Source organism: Typopeltis vanoorti, chromosome 6 (genome assembly GCF_054136105.1).
Source record: "Typopeltis vanoorti isolate ZY-2024b chromosome 6, IOZ_Tvanoo_1.0, whole genome shotgun sequence".
In the NCBI taxonomy this organism is placed as follows: Eukaryota; Metazoa; Arthropoda; class Arachnida; order Uropygi; family Thelyphonidae; genus Typopeltis; species Typopeltis vanoorti.
In genome coordinates this window covers 18140196-18156211 of record NC_143554.1, presented here as the reverse complement: position 1 = coordinate 18156211, position 16016 = coordinate 18140196, and the positions used below count along the sequence as shown (strand labels likewise).

Here is a 16016-nt window from a genome sequence, read left to right as displayed (position 1 = left end):
TTACGAGAGGGCCAAGTCCATTCCATGAAAAACACACCCCCACACTGTAATGCCACTTCCTCCAAATTTCACTGTTGGCCGCTTGCAGGAATTGTTCTCCAGGCATTCGCCACACCCAGACCCTCCGATCGGACTGCCACATGGTAAAGCATGATTCATCACACCAAATCATATATTTCCAGTTGTCCACTATCAAGTGGCATCGCTCTTTACATCACTGCAGGTGGAGCTTAGTGTTCACAGGAGCAATGTTTGGTTCATGGGCAGCTGCTTGACCATGGAACCCCATTTCTCTTAATTCTCAATATGCAGTCATGGTGCTGACTGGACAGTTAGTAGCACTGCAGAACTCCCAGGTGACTGTTTCACTCGATGTCTGGTGATTTCCACGAACCACCTTCTTCAACGATTGACGGTTCTTGTCTGTCATTACATGTGGCCTACCTGACCATGGTTTTGTTGTGGCTGTGTCTTCACATTTCCACTTTACGATCACATCAACGGTTGACTTTGACAACTTGAGGAGGGTTGAAATGTCTCTGACAGATTTCTTACGGATGTGGCAACCAATAAGTAGTCTACATTCAAAAGTCACTGAGCTCCCTTGACCTACCCATTCTGCTCGTACTTATTACTTCTTATCACTGAACAACATACAGCTCTGTGCCTCCTTTTGTACCAGTAAGTGAGGTCGTAGTGATATTTAGATGTCAGTTTACGAATTACAGAGGGGGTGTCACTTTTGATCAGATAGTGTAGTTGAGAAATCCTATGAATATGACAGGGATCTGTATTTAGGTTTTGTAGATCTGGAAAAAGCACAACAAGGTGCTCAGAGAAAAGATTTTCAAAACACTACAATTATATATGGGGTGAATGGAACATTATGCACAACAATACATAGTCTATATTTAAGTTGTCAGTCAGCAGTTAGAATTGAAGGAAATACAGGAAGATGGTTTGATGTAAAATCAGGGGTAAGACAAGGATGCAAATTATGAAAGAAGGTGGCATTAAGCCTGATATTAGAATTGGAAATGTCAAACTTAGCTCATTGCTTTATGCAGATAATGTTGTACACCTAAACACATGCAGTGCAAGTCTTCAGAATTCACTAACTAAACTGAATAACAGCTGTAACAAATTTGGCATGAAAATCAGCAATAAAAAGACCAAAACTATGAAAACAGGCAGGAACATACAAAACTTCAACTGCATTCTGAATGGAGATCCTATAAAACAAGTAAAACATTTCAGCTTATTAGGCACAGTTTTTAGAAGATGACAGATTAAATCTGGAAACAGACAACAGAATAAGCAAAGCTGGTATTTTGGGTAGCCAGCTGAATAAATTTATATGGAATAAGAGAGAAATTAGCCAAAACACCAAACTAGCAGTATCCAAAACAGTGTTTAATCCTGTTTTAAGTTATGGATCTATCTGAGAGTTGGGTTAGAATTATAGCACTTAATCAAAGACTAGAGACCAGAGATATTCTGAGAAAAATTAAGGGAGTGAACTGATGACATCAATGGCAGAATCAAATTAAAAATGAAAATATTAGAAAGGAAAGAAAGTGACATTATTAGTATTCAAGAATGTGTCAGCAGAGCTAATATAAGGTGGTTTGGCTATTTAAATAGAATGGATGAAGAAAGGTTAACAAAACAGGTGTTTGATACCAAGATGGCAGGAAAGAGACCCAGAGGAAGACCAAGATCTAGGTGGACTGATTCGCCACGAAATGTTAGTTGTGACAATATTGGAGTTCTCGCAAGTAATAGATTGATTTGGTGGAAAATTATTGATAGCAGATTAATAATAATGTAAACTTAATCACATAGTGCTTTCATAGTAACTTGAACACCCCCTTTAGGATATATATATATATCAGGAAACTGATGTTGTTGTTGATGATGATGATAAATAATAAATGATCCTCATTATGGATTCGACCCTGTTGATCAAGAGGGGAATCTACTCGCTTATATCACCTGTCTTGGACAAACATCATGAGAAATTTATAAGCTCCACAGTATAAACACCAATAGAAGACAATAATTTATCAAACTTACTAATATTTACTAATATTTACTTACCTAAAATCTAATGGATTTTTAACCATCTTCAGAGCACAAATTACAACTGTTGTAAAACACATAGTAGTACTCAACTAAACTATTGCAGAAACAATTCAAATTGTAACTGAAAATGAACTAAAGTCTTATCGAAGTGCCATCTAGACAGATAAAAACAAATGCAGAGAAGTTAGCTAGCCTAATTGTGGTCTTAGAATGTCAGTCAGACCTTAGGCAAATTAATGCTGCCATACCTATCCTAGCTGATTTCAGAAAAGTCCCTGACTCATAACCATGACTTCTATGCAACACTGTGGTCTTCTTCCATTTAATCCTACATGAAGGAATATCCAAAGCATGATCTTCCAGTCCTGACTTGAACATATATTATTACAGATGTAGTTTTTATGTTCTTCAAGATGGATGTCAACAGATCTACCAGTTTGTACAAAGTAAGATAAGCTGTAGGCACATGGAACTTTATATAGCCCAGGATGTGCAAGAGGATAAAGCTGAACCTTAGGAGAACGGATGAAGATGGAGATTATATTTAACTTTTAATTTTTTCAGGAAATGACAATGTATACTAGAATATTAATTAAAAACTTTAATCAATACCTTCCTATATTTCAGCAATGTTACATTTACATCTTCATGGATCACAAACTAATGTTATGTGCATGCAGGCACTAACACTAAGCAAATGAGGCTGAAGAAAGGCAAAGGCAACTAAAGTTGGTCTTCAAGTCCTAAAGGTGCCCTCTAATGGGCTAAATTGGGTTGTGTTGGTGACTGGGATGATGTTCTTAGAACGCAAGCTTCCCAAATTTGGGGCAGCCTCATGCACCCAAATATTATATTTGGCTGCATGAGAATATTTGGCACTGAACATAAGTTTTTCAGAGCTGAGGCTGATTCAAGGAATAATCTTTCATATTTGTACTTGCTGTAGTGTAATAAAGTGGTCTTCTTCCAGTGTATTCTGTGGTGAGTGTCCAATGCATGGTCAGCAAGTCCTGAATGGCTGTATTGGTGAAACCAGATGTAGTCCTTGAGTTTGGATATCCTGATATTGGCCATATCAGGATATCCAAAGATCCTAGACTGTCCTACTATGGCCAAACCTTCCTGTTTGGCCATAGTAGGACAGTCTAGCTTTCTCTGTTTACAGAAAACCTACACATGTAGGTATATACGGTGAATGTATCTATCTGTATGTGTAGGTTTTCTGTAAACAGAGAAAGCCAGACTGTCCTACTATGGCCAAACAGGAAGGACAGTATATCAGGATATCTGAACACAATATGGGATTATAAAAACCCTATATAACAGCGCAAAATTAATCAGTTCAGATAACAATGCCTTTACTACTGCACTTAACCATATCCTTAACACCTTCTTAGCCAATGGCTACAACCTCAAAAAAATATTAAAACCAGTTAGCCACAATCCTCCCCCTTCATAACAGAGATTAATCTAAATCTATCACCATTCCTTATATGCAGGGTACATCCAAAAAACTAACAAAAATCCTAAGAAAATATGACCTCACAACTAGTTACAAACCATAAGAAATTGGCATCGCTTATCTGCTCCATCAAAGACCAGCCACTTCCCCTAGACCTACCTGGAATATACCAGGTCCCTTGCAGTTGCAAACTGTCCTACTACGACCAAACAGGAAGGACAGCCAATATCAGGATGGGGGGGGGGAACTATATGTTGTGTATTTTATATGGAGTTGTAGCCATAGGCTAAAAAAGTATTGTGAAGGTACTTGTTTTCTGTCAGTTTAGTGTTATTTATACCATGAAGCACTGTTATGAATAGCCTAAGCCTATTTATATACATATACTCAAGTGATTGCTCATAATATATTCAAACCTTTGATTGGATCTGGCACATAGATTAAATTATAGGAGTTTCCTTAATAGACCTATCTCCTAACTTCTGCAACTGCTTACCAGCTTTCTGCATGTATATACACATAAATTCACTATGCATGATGATGAATGGTTCCTTATCTTTGAACCTTCAAGTATGTTGAGATTTTGGAGAGCTACGTTCTCTTACCCATTCTCTTTCTACAATACACCAACAACTGACTATCAGTTGAGAGCCAATTCAATACACAGTTTTGCCGATAACAGCACATTACAGTCATTCTTCTCATTTGACAATCCTTGCACTATAACTAAACCACCTCCAAAACATTAACCTCTGCAAGTCTTAAATCTTATATCTAAACCATTCCTCAATGGGGTTTGGATAACTCTGTCAATTTCAACAAAGGCTATTCATCATCATCATCATCATCAAATTCCTGACATGTACCCTCAAGGGGTGTAGAGGATATGATAGTACTACATGAAAAATTTACATAATAACTTCCTATCTACAATTTTCCTCCAAATCACTCTGTTACTTGTCAAGACTCCAACACTATTAGATCTTATATTTCTATTGTCTAAGGCACTTTGTATCATATCAATCCACCTATATCTTGGTCGTTTTCCTGCCAACCTGGCAGAGAACACTTGTTTTGCTAATCTTTCCTCACCCATTCTGTTCAAGTGACCATACCACCTGAGATTAGCTCTGCTAACGCATTCCTGAATGCTGACAATGTCAAGTTCTTTCCTAATATCCTCGTTTTTCATATGATATTGCCATTGATGCCATCTGTTCACACCTATAATCTTTCTCAGGGCTCTCATATCTGCGGTGTCTAGTCTTTGGTCAAGTGTTTTACTTCTGACCCAGCTCTCAGATCCATAAGTTAAAACTGGTTTGAACACTGTTTTGTATACTGCTAATTTAGTGTTCTGACTAATTTCTCTCTTATTCCATATGAATTTATTCAATTGACTTCCTACCATAACAGCTTTGTTGATTCTGTTGTCTATTTCCATATTTAATTTACCATCTTCAGTAAAAATCGTGCCTAAGTAGCTGAAATATTTTACTTGTTCCACAGGTTCCCCATTCAAAACACAGTCAACATTTTCAATGATTCTACCTATTTTCATTGTCTTTGTCTTTTTATTGCTGACCTTCATACCATATCTATTACAACAGTTATTCAATTTAGTCAGGGAATCTTGCAAACTTGTAGCGGATTTATTTAGAAGTATAACATCGTCTGCATAAAGCAAAGAGCTGACATTAACATCTTCAATTCTGATATCATGTTTAATACCACTTTCCTTCATAATGTGATCCATATAGATAATGAATAACAGAGGGGATAATGTACATCCTTGTCTCACACCAGATTTAACATTAAATCATCTTCCTGTACTTCCTTCAATTCTAACTGCTGACTTACAACTCAAATAAAGACTAAGTATTGCTTGATATAATGCCCCATTGACACCATATAACTGTAGCGTATTGAATAGCTTCTCTCTTGGCACCTTGTCATATGCCTTTTCCAGATCGACAAAACTTAAATCTTAAATACAGATCTCTGTTATATTCCCATGCATTCTCAACTAATTGTCGTAAAGTGAAGATCTGATCCTGACAGCCTCTATTTGGCCTGAATCAGCTTGTTCTTCACCAAGCTTTTCTTCCACAATTCAATTTTATTTCCCTTTTTATATATGGATACTATTACAGCTCTACTGCAATCATCAGGAATTCGTCCCTCTGTCCACGCCTTCCGAACTATGCAGTGCAGCCACTGTGACACTTTTATACCACCATACTTCAGCATTTCTGGTCGAATATCATCTACTCCTGCTGCCTTTCCACATTTCAAGCCTTTGATGGCTTTTTCTACTTCAAGTATGGATATGTATTCCTGATGAGTGTTTTTAACCACTGTGCTATCACTGCTTGTTTCATTTAGCAATTTTTCGAAGTAATTACTCCATAATTGAAGGATATCCTTTTCTCCCATTTTCATGTCACCTTCATCATCTCTAACTCCTTTTACAGCACTCTTTCCTCCATTTCTAAGCTTCTTCAACAACCTCCAGAATATCTTACCACCTTCTTGATATTTATTTTCTATGTTCTTGCCAAAGTCCTCCAATGACTTTTGTTTAGCTAGTTTTACACAGTGTTTCGCTTTCTTACATTTGTCTCTGTATTCTCTAAGAGCACAAGCTAACTTATTTGCCAGGAAATTTTTATATGCTTTCTTCTTTTCCTTCACTGCCTCTTTAAGTTCCTGCGTCCACCATGGAGTTGTGATTTTTCTATCCTTGGAGACAACCTCACCACGTGCCTCTCTGGCCGAATCAATCTGGGTTTTCTTCAAGGCTTGTCACTGAATCTCCAAGGTTTGGTTCTTGTTCTCAAACTCTTTCATTTTTTTTTCAATAATCTTTGTATTTTAGTCTACAGTTCACATCTGAGAGCTGATCAACTTTTATTCGCTTTAAAACTTTCTTACATGTCATTCTTTTCAATATGAAATTCAATTTTATACTGCTGAAGACTAAATAGTGATCGCTTCCAATTTCAAATCCTCTGTACACTCTGGTGTCCTGCACCAGGGAGAAAACATCATTATCAGCAATAACATAGTCAATGAGACTTTTCTTATTCCTTGCCTCTTCTCTCCATGTGAATTTGCATGCATTTTTATGTTGGAACATGGTGTTAGTAATAACCTGTCCATGTCCTGAGCAGAAATCCAACAGGTATTTGCCATTATTATTAGCTTTGCTCTTTTCTCCAAATTTTCCCAAAACATTTTTGTATATCTGACAATCACTTTCTACTCTGCTATTTAGATCCCCAACAAGGACCAACTTTTCCTTTTTCATTGTGTCATCTCTAGAGCCTCAAAAAATTCCTCCACTTCTACCTTAGTAGAGCCTTCTGTGGGACTATAGGCACAAATAAGTCTCATTTTCTAGTTTCCCCATTCTGATATTTGCCCACATCACTCTACTTGAGTCTGCCTGCCATTCAAGATTAGCCTCATATTTAGTGTTGAATACTATGGCTACCCTTTCTTTTCCTTGATTGTTTTCCTCGAAGGCTATTCAACTGAAAGTAAATTACCTAGTTTTCGACAAAAGAAGTAGAGTTTTTCCTCCCAGAAACTTAGAATTTTCATTCTGCAAAATACAAACTGTCCAGAAAAAACCACCTCCAAAACATTAACCTCTGCAAGTTTAAAATTTGATATCTAAACCATTCCTCAATGGGGCTTGGATAACTCTGTCAATTTCAACGAAGGTTATTCAACTGAAATATAGCAGTTTTCGACAGAAGAAGTAGAGTTTTTCCTCCTACAAACTCAGAATTTTCATTCTGCAAAATAGGCAACCAGAAAAAACATACACAATTAACAGATATAATACACTGCCCCCACAGTTTTGGATGCTTCAGCCATAATTTTAAAACCCAACTCAATTTGCAAATGCAAAATGTCTGATAAAAGAAAAGCAGAAAGTCAAGAGGTTCATGAGAGCAAATGACAGATAAGCAAAAGGTAAAATATTTGGCTCTTACACTGAGATGAAGAAATTTAATGATAACATACAAGAGAAACTCACTGACATCACACAGTGCAGTGAAAAATAGAAACAAAAATAATGAACTACTGTGTTTGCTATGAAGAATTCATAATCCAGTAACAACCCTTAATTAAAACACTACACTAGAAAAATGAGCTACAGGAAACTTGAGATTTTCTTGTCACAAGAGCTAACAGTATTGGTCTATATCACTATAAAGAAAATAGAATATTTTTTCTGCAAATCATTCTGCACAGGTTTCAGTTAGTTCTAAGAAATATATTGCACATATGTTATGACTTGACTACACATTTCCATAATTAAAGCAAGTTATGCAGTCATTCCTAATTTAGTATTAGACAATTATATCAAAATGCATACTATAACATAGAAAGATTCCTTGGAATTTAAGTTCCATCCAGAAAATGAAATAATCAGAGAAATTCTTATAAATCATTTATTAACATTAATAAATATAAAAGCTTTGAAGTTCCTATATTTTTTTAGAAATATAACTAATACATTAGCTACAAAGTGTTGCATGTCTTTGATTAGATTTTCTATTAAAAACAGAAAAAAAAATGAAAAGGCTCATCCATCCTTCTGCAACATTTTATCTCTATATATAATAAAACAGTTTTGTTTGTTTAAGATGGATATGTTTTATTTGCATTTATCAGGTGGCAGAGCACTCAGTATTTTTTACTTTCAGCAGCATAGCTTATTCAATGATGTTTTTTTTTTCTTTCTAGTTACTTCATATTTTATTTCATACTGAAACTCTAGATCTTAAATAATAAAATTTTTCCTGATTATAATTTTAATATCAAGTGGGGAAAAAAAATCTCAACCTTACCAAATGAGCTAACAAGGATGGGTTCATTTTGACCATTCTTCTCTTCCACATGACATTTGATTTCAATATCTACAGTAAACAGGTTACATATTGACTGCCACTCATGTTCCCATACTAATATCAATCTAGAAAAAATATTTATTATCAATTATCCTCTTTATAACACTCGTTATTGCTGAATAGTTTGCATATAAATAATACAGATGTGAACTAGACATTTTAAAATATAATAATTATTTCACTAAACAGTTTATATATATATATATATATATATATATATATATATATATATTCGAAAAACAATATACTGATTTCATTTTTGAACTGTGTCATGCTGCACAAGCATATGAATAACATTACAAAAATTAACAAGACAAGTTATGTTCAACAGATAATAAGATTATTGATATCTATTATGGTGTAATAATGGTATCATAACAAACTCAAAATATAACATCATGAATTTTAAATAGTTTAGTAGGTGAGTGTGAAGAAAACAAAATTACCTTCTTATACTCTAAGAATGATAGATCAGTTGTGGCTTGGAATATATCATGCATCATTTATATAACTACTTATATTCTTTAAACAATCAAGAAGAATATAAAGATGGTTGATGAATTTAAATGTCTAGAGTGGTGTCACATTGTACTGCAGTACAAAGTTTTGACTTCTTTTATTATTTATTTATTTTTTATTATTTGTACATTCCTTCTATCATATAATTACATGTCATTCAGGATTATAAAATGATATCAGGAAGCAAATCTAAAATGGTTCAGCAAATCAGCTACTGGGTAGTCTATGGAACCTGAGAGTACAATTTAGTGAGCCTCCTAAAATCAACTAACAAATCGTCATGCTGTCAATATTCTTCCACAATGAACAGACAAACTTCAAGTAGCGATATGTGCCAGGCACAATTGAGCGAGCGTTATGATGTAGAGTGCAATTTTACATTTCCTTCAAGTTTTCAATTCTGACACAAACAGTGGCATAATTCTCATACTGGAAAAATCTTGAATTTTGGGAGTGAAAGAGCAGACAACAGCTTAACCAGCTAAAATGGCTCAAAGTACTCAGAGGCAATAAACAAACTGGAAAGAAATTCAATGAAAATGTAGAAAGCCAAAAAATTTGACAAAGCTGAACACCGAGAGGAACGTGAAAGAGGACTCCTCATTAGATTGCAAATAACAGTAAAATCCATATCCATTTCATAAACATGCACAGTCTCAATTCAATTCTTGCAATGACTGACACTAAATTTTCAGTTCATTCACTCAGCTTCTGGTCTTGTCAGTGACTATCATCTCACTATTCCCTGACCACTATACATTCTTTTCAAGTGATATCCTTAATAATCCATAATTTTCTCTTTCTGGCAAAAATAATCTATTCTGTTCTATACTTGCATAAGAAATGATGAATTTGAACAAAAAACAGAAATCACTTCTTTTTTAAGTATATGTGCCCAGCAGATAATGAAATCAAAGCATCCATTATTACTCATAACCTAACAGAATTCTTTTAAGCAATGCTACACACAAAGTCTGAAAGCCTAAGGAAAGCTGCTAGCTAAATTTTAATTTGATTTAAAAAATATGTTAACTGTTTTGTACTTGCTTTCTAGTTTTCCAGTTTATTCATGATATTTCCAGATGAAGTGAAACAAAACAGTTCACAAAATTAGTCGAAATAAAAAAAAAATAGAAACTATTTGGCATCTTTGTTTGTGGGTAAATACCGGATAAAATATTTCTAGACTGTCCCATCTCTAGAGAAGCTTACACAATGAAATAGAAACTCACCATGAGTTTTTGCTTATGAAAGTGAATAAATTTGAAAAAGTAAGAATAACACAAAAACTGTTCTGCAATAAGTTAATATTTCCTTTAAAGTGTTGAGATAATGTTGTTATCCCTTGTTTTTTAAGATTGCCCCAATCAGGCTTTAAAATTTTCCCAATGCACAGAAGTAGCATTACTGAAAGAATGCATACAAAACACAAGGTGTGTTTTGACAGCTGGTCATATACCCTGCACACAGAATTATCTTCTTCTCTTCCTGTGAATATCTGGAATAGTTTAGAACAGACTTTCTTATGAGAAATCAGAGCACACTGGTACAGTAAGCAAGGAAAGAATGAAGAAGAAACTTTTAAACCTTATTACAAAAAAAAAAAAAAAAAGAAAGAAAAAAGAAAGAAAGAAACAACCACACTAACAGATTACCACTAAATGAAATAGTTATTAACAAGTCCTCAAAATGTTATCTAATCTTGAAACGAACATCCTTTCAAATGATTTCAATTTTGCAATCCGTCCCATTAAGATTCCAAAATTAATATTACAGCAAATGTAGGGAAAAAAGTCTCCAAAGAATTTGAAGAGATGATGCAAATTTTCTTAGCATCTAAACAGCCTTCGTACTTTTACAAGCAAAACTTCCTATTCAATAATATCACCAAAAAGGGCCTTAAAAACATTAAAAAGCAGAAAAATATCATAATACTGAAAGCTGACAAAGGTAACTCAACAGTAGTTTTGAACTCTACAGAATACATTGAAAAAATGAAATCACTTCTAGAGGACATTAACACTTATGACAAGTTGGACCGTGATCCCATGGGATGTTTCCATAATAAAATTAACAACTTAATAAAAAAAAATATATATGCTGAACTAGTCTGAAGAAATGAAAAAATGCCTTGAATCTAGACACCCTCTTGTTCCTAGAATATATATGAAGTCCCTAAACTGCATAAACAAGACTTGCCACTGGGACCAATTGTTGATGCAAGATACTCTCCAACTTCTTTAGCAAAAAATCTAGCGAACATACTGAAACCTTACATTAGGCAAATATACTTTTATGTGAAGAACACCATACACTTCATAGAAAATGTCAAAGACATTACAATTGCTCCAAGTGATTTAATTGAAAGCCTGGATATTGTAAAAATCTTTTCACAAACACTCCAAGAACAGAAACCATACAACTATTTCAAGATATCTTTCCACCAGACAAAGTGGATCTCTTCAAACACTGTATCAAGAGTACTTTTTTCAAATTTGAAGAAGATTATTTTGAACAGAAATAAGGACTAGTAATGGACACTCCCCTCTCTCCATTATTAGCTGACCTATTCATGGAGTGGTTTGAAAAAATAGCCCTCTAGCATCAAGAAACCTAACCAAAAATTTGGCGACGATATGCTTATCAACTGGCCTGGTACTACTGTTCAGATAGGTGATGAAATCTAATTATTACATAATTAGATTTCATCACCTATCTGAACAGCATTCATCCTTGAATTAAACTCACTGTTTGAGATCTAAAGAAGTAAAGTTTCGATGGTTTGTTCATTTAAAGGGAAATTGTGCAAAAATAAATCAATGAATGAAATGAAAAAAAAAAAAAAAATGAGAGAACAAGGCAAGTAAGAAATGAGCATGAAAAAAGTCAGAAAGACAGAGATGCACAGTTAGGTAATTTATGATATTAGAATACATACAAGCACAAATAATACCACTGAGGAAGAAGAATCATTAGAGGTGGCTGATAAGAAAAGGAATGAATTCTGGTTTAACTATGGCTAATGAAGAGCTAGTGATGTCCAATATATACCATCTCTATCTTTTTGTATATATTGGCCATCTCTATCTTTTTGTGATATGTAGCCTCTTTCTACAACCATAGATCTGGCAAACCCAGCATTGTCACTGAATATCTTTCCTGGTTTGAGGAACCAACTAGACCTCCAGGTGGTTTATGATTTTCATCATCCCATGAAAAAGTACCATGCTTGACAGAAGAACAAACCAAATCTGACAGTAATAATACTTCACTTCTCAATCAGATAGTAAATAATCCTCTTGCACTTTGCCAAATTGTATATTGGAAGGAATCAGAATATAACAGTATGCAGAAGGAGTTTGTGTGATGTGTGTGTGTGTGTGGGGGGGAGATATTATCAAGGTCATGTATGAACAAGAGACTGGGCATTGGCATATGGACTAGGGATATGAAAATTCATGAACTCATCTTTCAGCATGTTCATGATTCTTACTGCTTCACATTGCATGCTGCTGCTTTATATTAACTTTTGGACATTACCAGAAAGTTAATTACAGAGTCTGATGAAAACACTATCAAGCACCTGGAGAGTTTTTGACCTATTCAGTCTCTATATAAAGGTCTCTGGTTTCTATCCCTCTCTCTCTGTGTCTATTCCTTCTTACATGTGGTGTGACTGCCACACTCTCTGATTTAGTAAATGCTTTCACACGCTGGCCACTCAGCAATATATGGAACTGAACTTGGTAGTAATGAATCAAAAGGTTTTTCTGATAAGTAACAAGTAATCTTATTACTACTACTATTTGCTTTTACCTGACAATGCTTGCAGGCGTTCAAGTAGTAGTAGGATTATCATAAAAACTGTCGTCAAACAAAGCTATTTTGTTTTTCAATTCACAGCCAATCTTCTAGCCATTATCACCCACCTTTGGCTGTGGATTAAAAAATAAAATCATAACCATGGAAGGGTTAAGAGAAACTCTCATGGTCACTCTTGACATTTCCAGGGCATATGGTCAGGTCCAGCATAGAGACCTACTTAGCAAACAATCATCTTATTGTCAGAATTCTATCATTTGTAAATTGGCTGTCAAATACCTCCCTGGTTGTTCATTACATGTTATGGTAGGTGACTTCTGACATTTTCCCACCAATGATAGAGTACCCAGAGATCTTTGTATTCATTCATTCTCTGGCCACAGAAGATGCATGAAAGCAGCTGAAGAAAAAATTCAGTTTACCACTGGTGGCTTGTATCAAGAACCCCCAGCTTCATACTCAGCCTGTGTGGAACCATGCAATAAATGTAAGGCAACTATCATCAAATCCATATCCAACTTCATAAAGATCAATAGCAGAAAACTTTCCTTCTCTTCAAATGGAACCTGTGCTTTCTGGTCCCTGGCAAAAGCCACAACTACAGTTCACTTGCACTTCTATCTCTCTCCAATCCAGATGGCACCACTGTTAGAGCACCCAAAAAGAAAGAGTTCACCTCCTGGCATCACTCTCTTTTCCTCTAACTCATGCATAAGTGATGAAGGCAAACCACCTCCTTCCAATGCTAGTCACTGAGCATTACATACCTCCTGTGGTCTTTTGGCAAAAATACATAAAAAGAACATTAGACAACTTGAACACTACAAAGTCATCCGGCCCTTGCATCATTTCTCCTACTGTACTCAAATGATGTGCTATAGAGCTAACTATCATCGCTTCAAGTATTTTATACTCAGCCGGCACCTATCCCATCTCATGGAAGCAAGCAAGCATATATATCCAACCCATTCCAATAAAGGGAGACAAAAACCAACCGTCCAACTATTGACCAATTGCTATCACCTCAATTCTCTCCAAAATAATGGAAAAAGTTATCAATTGTTAATATTGATAACTTAGCGATCACCAGTATGGATTCTACCAATCGATATCCATGGCTGATCTCTTATCCTACATCACCCATCACTGGACATGTGCCATGGAAAGCTTTGAAGAAACATGCACTGTCACCTTTGACATTTCCAGGGCTTTTGATCGTATTTGCCATTGAGGCTTACTTTGCAAACTATCTTCCTTCAGTTTACCTGCTACCTCGTGTAAGTGGACATCCAGATTTCTCTCTGATCATACACTGCGTGTCATGGTGGATGGCACCATCTCTTTGACATTTGCCACCAATGCAGGAGTGCCTCAGGGCTCTGTTCATAAATGACATACTCCCAATCACCACAAATCCTATCCATAGCTTTGCTAATGATAGCATCCTACTCCTTTGACATACGATGTTGTGAGACATTCCTTATATCAGGATCACATGCAACCAGTGCCTTAAACGGTGATCTCCATACTATGTTTCAGTGGAGCAAGGATAATCTGGTTACCTTGCTCCACTGAATTTTCTCTTGCAAAAGATCTCTTTTGCAAGAGAAAAGGCAGGACTTCTCTCAATTTAGCCCACTAGTATTCAGCCTCATTTGCTCAATGTTAGTGCCTGCATGCACATATCATTGTTTTTCATGATCCCTGATGAAGGCAATGTAATTGTCCTTATCTTCAGTAATACACACATCACCAGACAGGATGAGCTATCTCTTCTTGGATTGACATTTACCTCCATCCTCTCCTGGCATAAACCTATCACATCAATATCTTCCTTAGTCTCTAAAAACCTAGGCATTCTTATCCACTCAAGAAGCTATTTTACACCTATCCAGCTGCTAATCCTATATAAATCTCAAATCTGCCTATTCCTAGATCACACGTTTCGGGGTGCACCCAAAGCTTCCTTAAAAATTCTTGATGCTGTCCAGAGGAGAGCAATTTGCAAAGATGACCCTTCCTTCACTTCAACTTTTATCTGACAGATGCAGTGTTTCAGCTCTCTCTCTCTCTCTCTCTTCTACAGGTACTTTTATGGTCGCTTTTATGCTCCAGAAAACTGGCAAACATCATTCCTTCTTGCTGCTGGGCCTGTTAAAACAAGAACATCAAGCTGCCCAACGTCTCTTTTTTTTAGTACAATTGCAAACACACTGAACCTGTTTCACCCCTTCCTCATTTATTCCACCTACCTCTCTCCTCAGGAATAGCCTTCCTCATAATATGTTTGCCCAACAGCAACTTCAACCTCCAAATCTTTAAGAAAAATATCAATGGATTTCTTCTTTCTGAATCTTTATCTGCACCTCACACAGCACTGATGAGTTTATAGGTTCTTGTACCTCTTGCGTGTGGGATAAAGAAAAAATAATAATAATAATAACACCAAATACAATTCATAGTTTTGTAATGGCAGTGCACTCCATTCCTCTTTTTTATTTAAGAAATCTTGTAGTGCACAACCATTAATCATTCCCTAACCAAAGCCTTTTAACTCTGATCTCCTTCCACTTCTCCTTCATTTTCCTCAATAAAGATTTCCATTTACTTCACATTACTTTTGATAATACTCAGATCTCCAATCAAAATCTCATTCTCTTCTTGGTCTAACTTAAACCTCTAGCCTTCTCCTGATACAAAAACATCTCAGCCTTGTCAGATTCAAAAAAACTATTATTTTCTGCTCAAGACATTACATCTTACTTGTACAACTGCTAACACTATATAAATCTCAAATCCAACCTACACACAGTACTGCTAATACATTTGGAGTGATGCACCAGAAGCCTCTCTAAGAATGCTTATGATATCCAGAAGAGAACAGTTTAACTGACAGCCTCTCTCAGATTAACTCCAATCACTTTCTCATAGATATTCTTTACTTTATGCATATTCAATAAATAATTTAATACACAATGTTCCGTAGAACTGGCTACTATTATTTCTTTACTTTCTTCTAAGACTCTAACAACACAAGAAGTTGCTGGTTACAATCGACATTCAAATCTATCAAGTGAAGCTTTCTTTCTTCTCCTTTGGTCAGTTCATCTCTGTTCTTTGAAACAGCCTCTGTCTTCTCAAAGAACTGTTATCAAACAGTAACAGAATCTTCTTCTTCTTCTGCAGCTTCTCTCACTTAAGTG

At 35.5% G+C, this 16016-nt stretch overlaps 1 protein-coding gene across 3 annotated transcripts in view; it reads right to left on the bottom strand.

Annotated features, from left to right (window-relative positions):
* The window catches only part of LOC150105315 (ubiquitin carboxyl-terminal hydrolase 48-like), a 776830-nt gene that overhangs the window by 199433 nt on the left and 561381 nt on the right, over positions 1-16016 (bottom strand). For all 3 annotated transcript variants that reach the window (XM_090394693.1, XM_090394696.1, XM_090394694.1), the window contains one exon: positions 8413-8537. In XM_090394693.1, coding sequence (XP_090250819.1) covers positions 8413-8537 — 125 coding nt within the window. The remainder of the gene's footprint in view (positions 1-8412; positions 8538-16016) is intronic.